Genomic DNA, 6,000 nt, shown 5'->3' on the forward strand with positions numbered 1-6,000 from the left:
TCGTTTTTTAAGTCTTCTGCCCAGGATTGTTATAAAGTCTTTTCTTATTTCTAATCAAACTTCAACTTATTTTTTTTTATTAAATGAAGCTTAAAATCTCACCTTTCCAACACTATATGGTATGACACAATGTGATTGGTAGCACAGGAGATATACGAATGTAACGACAACTATTGACAAAATACGAAAAAACTTTTTCGACTATCCAATATAATGAAATTTTTAATGTAAAATACTTAATATTTTACTTTACATGCATTTGCTTGACCTTTCTCACTTACTTTACGCCGCTAATGAGCGTTTTTTAGCGCTTTCTGCAAGGGAAATAAAAATAATTTCGCTGCCAGCAAAGCAAAGTAACGCGATAAACACGTGCCACGAAGCGCAAAACAGGAATTTGTTTATTTTTAAACACAAACAGCATAGTATTTGAGTGCAGATAAACATATTTAGTTCCAATATATAGTATATATACAGTATATATATTCACACCTCCCATACATATGCCTATTTATACATACATATATGCCTTCAATGTACATATACATATGTATGTATAAGTATAATTTGTGTCACATGTACAGTCAGCCTATAATTCAAATATGAATTCTTTATACGCTCGTTAGTCAGTCGGTTAGTCGGCCGGCCGGTCGTTCGTTCGTTCATTTGTTCAGTTTTCTACCATAAACGAATATCACAAGATAATTTGTGTGGGCGACGAGTCTTCAACTTTTGCCGTTACTATGCCAGCCCATTTGACTCTGCGGCTATTATTGTATTATCTCGCTGTTATTTATTTTTTGTTTTTATATTTTTTGAGTGTGTTTTTGTTGTTTTTGGTTTCCCTATGTAGTATTGTCATTGACCTTTGCGCTCCACGAAATAAGCACAAATGAGCACAAATTCGAATTATGTAAGGATTGAATCACTCGTACTCGTACTCGTACTTATTTCGAATGACACAAAAGCCACCAATGACTGACTGAAGCGCTAATTTATGTTTTAATCGGAGGCGAAAGAACTTTTTTCAAAGTTCAGTTTGAGTGCAGTAATTTGTGGTGTGTCAACTTGAAAATAATAATAACACAATTTGAAAATAATTACATTAATGCCAAGGCGGCATGACGAAAATTGCCGTCAAGTTATTACCAAAAAAAAAACAAAATTATAAAAAAAATATTTAAAAAAGATAAAAATATATTATTAACAAAAAAAAAAGAGATATTAATTTTAAAATATCTTACCTTCGCTGTTTTCAAGGGTATCAAAAATACTCTTTCAAACGCTTTTTGAGCCTTGAAGACTAATTTTTCGCTAGTTTGTATGTGTCAGAAGACGAATTAAACATTTTCCAGTGATATGATGCCATATATTTACATATATGAAAACAAACCCAAAATTTCGTTTAGACTTATATACATTATACATTTGAATAATTCTATGTATGTCTAATTATATATTTATGTGGACCCGACAGTTATAGCCTTGTCTCAATTTGATTACAACTAAATCACTGAACTGAAGGTATTAGCGAAAACATTAGTTAAACATTTAACATTAAATACAAAACATGTGACACCGCCATGTTCACTGGTTTTTATATATAAAATATAGCTAGTAACGTGTATAGAAAAAATTAGACAATTCAGTGGAGGCGTTCCCGAGTTACTTAAGGGTCGAAATAATCGAATTGGATTGAACGAAATTCAAGAGTAGTTTGAAGTTAGTATTTGCAAATTGTACCACATGCATAGCTAATGGAATAAAAACCGGCAGTCGTTAACCTGCCCAAATTTAATTACATAATAATTTAGAATTCATAATAAACACTTTTGCGAATTTCAATTAAAAATTTAATATTAATTACAAAAAATGTGGCAACGCCATGTTCAGCTGTTTTTATATATACAAATCTAGTGAATAACGTGTCAAGAAAAATTTAGACAATTCCGTGGAGGCGTTCCCGAGTTATTTGGGTGTCGGAATAAACGAATTGGGTTGAACAAAGTCTAAAATTGATTATTAAAAATGCATGCCTTGCTAATGGAATAAAAACCGACAGTCGTCAACCTGCCGAAAATTAATTGCATAATAATTTTGGAATATTTCGATAAAAATTTAATATTAATTAATTATAATTAATTTTAAATATAAAATAGGTGGCAACGCCATGTTCACTTAATTTTACATATACAAATATAGTGAATAACGTGTAAAGCAAAAATAAGACAATTTAGTGGAGGCGTTCCCAAGTTACTTGGGTGTCGAAATAATCGAATTGAGTTCAGCAAAATTCAAGAGAAGAAGTCTAAAGAAGATTCTTGCAAGGCGGATACATAGCTATGGAATAAAAACCGGCAGACGTTATCCTGCCTAAAATTAGGAAAAAAACCTAGTAGATTTTCAGTTCGAAATTTCAAAAGTATCGATTTTTTTAATATAAAAACGGTTTTAGAAGTATGTGTTAATATAAAATGTAGTTGTTCCTAAGTACTCAATACCAGATCTCGCTGGATATTGCTTCTTTAATAATTTTTATAAACAAAAATGTGTCATTAAACATCTGCTAATAGTTAATTCTCACAAAAGATAATTCGACACATTCATTCTCTCGGAAAAATAGTTTTTTGTTATATTTTCTTTGTATAACTTAACCTCAAATTACACAATTATTTATTATTATGAAATAAAGAGTGTCAAAATGTGATAAAAGCAATTGTAACGGCTTGCCGGTAATACAACTCAATGTCGAAATAATTGTCTGTTAATGAGGTCACAGAAGTGTTATTAAATACGAAACAGCAACGACTGTGTTCCAGTTTCATACAAAAACGCTTGCGTTCTACTAAACTCAAGACTTGTTTATGAATAAATAAATACTTCTGAGCTATATAGCTGTCACGTTTAAGGGAATATCAAGAAATATTCGGATCAAATCACTAGAATACACAAAACTCGTAAATTATATTGCTCATTGCAAGATAACTCAAACTCTCTCATATTTTTTCCTGCCCGAAACTTTGCTAATTCCAAAACTCTATTAACAAAATCTCTCTATTTCTCATTATACTTGCAGTGCGGGACCCTAGACGCACACTCCGAATCGTCATATCACTATCAACAGCGTTCGAACAGAATGGATGTCTATCAAATTGACGACGGTTTCCACTCGGACGGTGGCACTGAGACGCCACCACCCTCACCCAGTTCGGGTTCATCGATAGCCTCGGCTTCGGATCATGGCTCATTGGAGAGTGTCGACACGGGCGGTACACAACGTTTGGCCGTACTCTCATTCGAACAGGTGCGTAAATTGCACGATGTCATGGACGAAAAAGTGGCCATACATGGACGTGGTAATTTCCCCACACTCGAAGTACCGCTCAAAGACTTGGTCAATATGGTACGACGCAAATTGGAGGCAGATGTTAGTGTGGGCGGTGCCGGTGTGATAGTCAAGGATGTGCGCTTGAATGGTGGCGCAGCTAGTCATGTTTTAGCTTCCGAGGATCAGCCATACAATGACTTGGACTTGATCTATGCCATTGAATTGACATCGACACGTCACTTTGATCGCGTCAAATCGGCCGTGCTCAATACATTGTTGGACCTCTTGCCGGAGGGTGTGTGCAAACGGCGCATTATGCCGTGCGCTTTGAAGGAGGCTTACGTCGGCAAGATGGTCAAAGTGAATAATAACAATGACGGTGATCGTTGGTCCCTAATATCGCTTGGCAATTCGCCAGGTCACAAGAATGTCGAACTGAAATTTGTCGACACAATGCGACGTCAGTTCGAATTCTCAGTGGACTCATTTCAAATCGTTTTGGACTCGTTGCTACTGTTCTACGACTGTGCCGCCTTACCCATATCGGAGAATTTCTATCCGACCGTGGTCGGTGAGTCGGTATATGGCGACTTTCAGGAGGCGCTTTATCATTTGCAAAAGAAATTGATCTCAACACGACAGCCGGAAGAGATACGCGGCGGCGGTTTGCTCAAGTATTGCAATCTCTTGGTGCGCAATTATAAGCCAGTCGATCCGCAACATATCAAGACCCTAGAACGTTATATGTGCTCACGATTCTTCATCGATTTCCCCGACATCAATACGCAGACCAAGAAACTGGAGGCGTACTTGTCCAATCACTTCTGGGGCGTTGACGAGGAGCCTCTACAATATCAGTACCTGATGCATTTACGCGAAGTCGTCGAAATGTCTACGGTGTGCCTGATGGGGCACGAGCGGCGGCAGACCATGTTGCTCATACAGAATTTGGCCACGAATGTGCTCTACAAGGAGCAGAAGAAGCAGCAACAGGCGCAGGAGCAATATCAACAACAGCAGCAACAACAACATCACCTACATCACCATCACCATCCACAACAACAGCAACAGCAGCAGCCAGTCGATGTGCAAACAACACAAGCACAACAGCAGCAACAGCAACAGCAGTCACATCAACAAGTAACGCTGGTCACAGCACCGCACCAACAACAACCACAACAATTGCAAGCGCCGCAAACACAGACAATCTACTTGCAGGCGGCGCCGACAGCGTCACCACAAACAACAACAGCGACCATCTGCTGTACGACAGCCACCGGCGAGCAGCAGCAACAACAAGTGCAAGTACAGCAACAGCCACAAGTGCAGGCGATACAGACGCACGCCGCGGTGGCCCAGCCGACGACCACCATTCTCGTCTATAACGGCGTCTACTATGCACCTGTGATTCCGGCTATTTGCACATGCAACCAGACGTGGTTGAGCACGTGATTGACGAACGAGCCGGCGACGGGGCAAACAGACGCAACAACAACAACAACAGTAGCAGCAGCAGCAACCACAGCGTTAACAGCGACAACAAGCGCAGCAGCAGGAGCAGCAACAACAACAACAAGAAATACAACAGCAGCAGAGGCCACATTGATGGGAGTACAGCAACAGCAGGACCAACAACAACAGGTACTACAGCAACAAGCGTTAGCAGCTACAGCTTTTGATCAGCAGCAAAATGATGTGGCAGCAGCAGCAGCAGCGGACGTAAGCCACCTACAATCAAGCTGCAATTGCAATTGCAACAACAACAACAGCAACACTTGTACCGTTGTGCCGGCATTTGCATTTAATGGCAATACAACGACAGCAGCCACCAACTGCAGCAGCTATGCTACAACAACAACACCACTTGCAACTTATGTGCCGCCGGCAGCCACAGCAGCAGCAGCAACGACGGTTGCTGCGCCGACGGCTAATAATTTGCTGGCAATTCCTTGCTACGACGCGCAATGCCTGTTGCAACACCAGCAGCTGCAGCAGCAACAACAACAACAACAAGCACAGCTGCTGCAACAACAGCAAACGCAATATTTGCAACAACAGCAAACACAGTTGTTGCAACAACAACAATCAAAATTGTTCCAACAACAACAACAAACGCAATTGTTGCAGCAACAGCTGTTAACAACACACCATCCATCATCCACTTACTACGTACAGCAAATGCCAACAACTGCTTTGCCTGTACTACCAACAACATCACTAACACCACCACAACAACAGCAACCATTCTCATTGCAAATGCAATTGCCGTTGTTGGAACAACAACAACATCAGCAACAGTTGCTTTTGCAACAATATCAACGACAGCAAATACAACAACAACAACCGCAATTTGCTGTCTACTTCGCGCCGCAGCAACAATTGTTGCCACAACAACAACAGCAGCAACAGCAATTTGTGCATTATTATCCGTATGAGCCTACCGCTGCTGCCTACAGCAGCTGATGGGAGTCACAATAGATGCCTGAAGTGCATGGGTTAGGCAACTAAGCGCTGTCAAAGACACCAAATTGACCACTTTTTGTTTTTGTAAAAATTAATTTAAATCGACAATAAGTTTTTGCTTCACAATTTTTGGATACGGTGCAGAAAGATTTGTTCTTTAGAAATTTTGTTGAAAATAAACTTCAGAAACCGTTAGTTTTGGAAACAGT

The 6,000-nt window shown here is 39.5% G+C and overlaps 1 protein-coding gene across 5 annotated transcripts in view; it reads left to right on the top strand.

The window, feature by feature from the left end:
• LOC120773102 (terminal nucleotidyltransferase 5C) overlaps positions 1 to 5,141 on the top strand; it is a 309,654-nt gene extending 304,513 nt beyond the window's left edge. For all 5 annotated transcript variants that reach the window (XM_040102073.1, XM_040102075.1, XM_040102074.1 and 2 more), the window contains one exon: positions 3,077 to 5,141. In XM_040102073.1, the coding sequence (XP_039958007.1) occupies positions 3,077 to 4,780 (1,704 nt within the window). In that variant the 3' untranslated portion in view covers positions 4,781 to 5,141. The remainder of the gene's footprint in view (positions 1 to 3,076) is intronic.
• Positions 5,142 to 6,000: the final 859 nt, after the last annotated feature.

The sequence above is a fragment of the Bactrocera tryoni genome, chromosome 3, assembly GCF_016617805.1.
Source record: "Bactrocera tryoni isolate S06 chromosome 3, CSIRO_BtryS06_freeze2, whole genome shotgun sequence".
NCBI lineage: Eukaryota > Metazoa > Arthropoda > Insecta > Diptera > Tephritidae > Bactrocera > Bactrocera tryoni.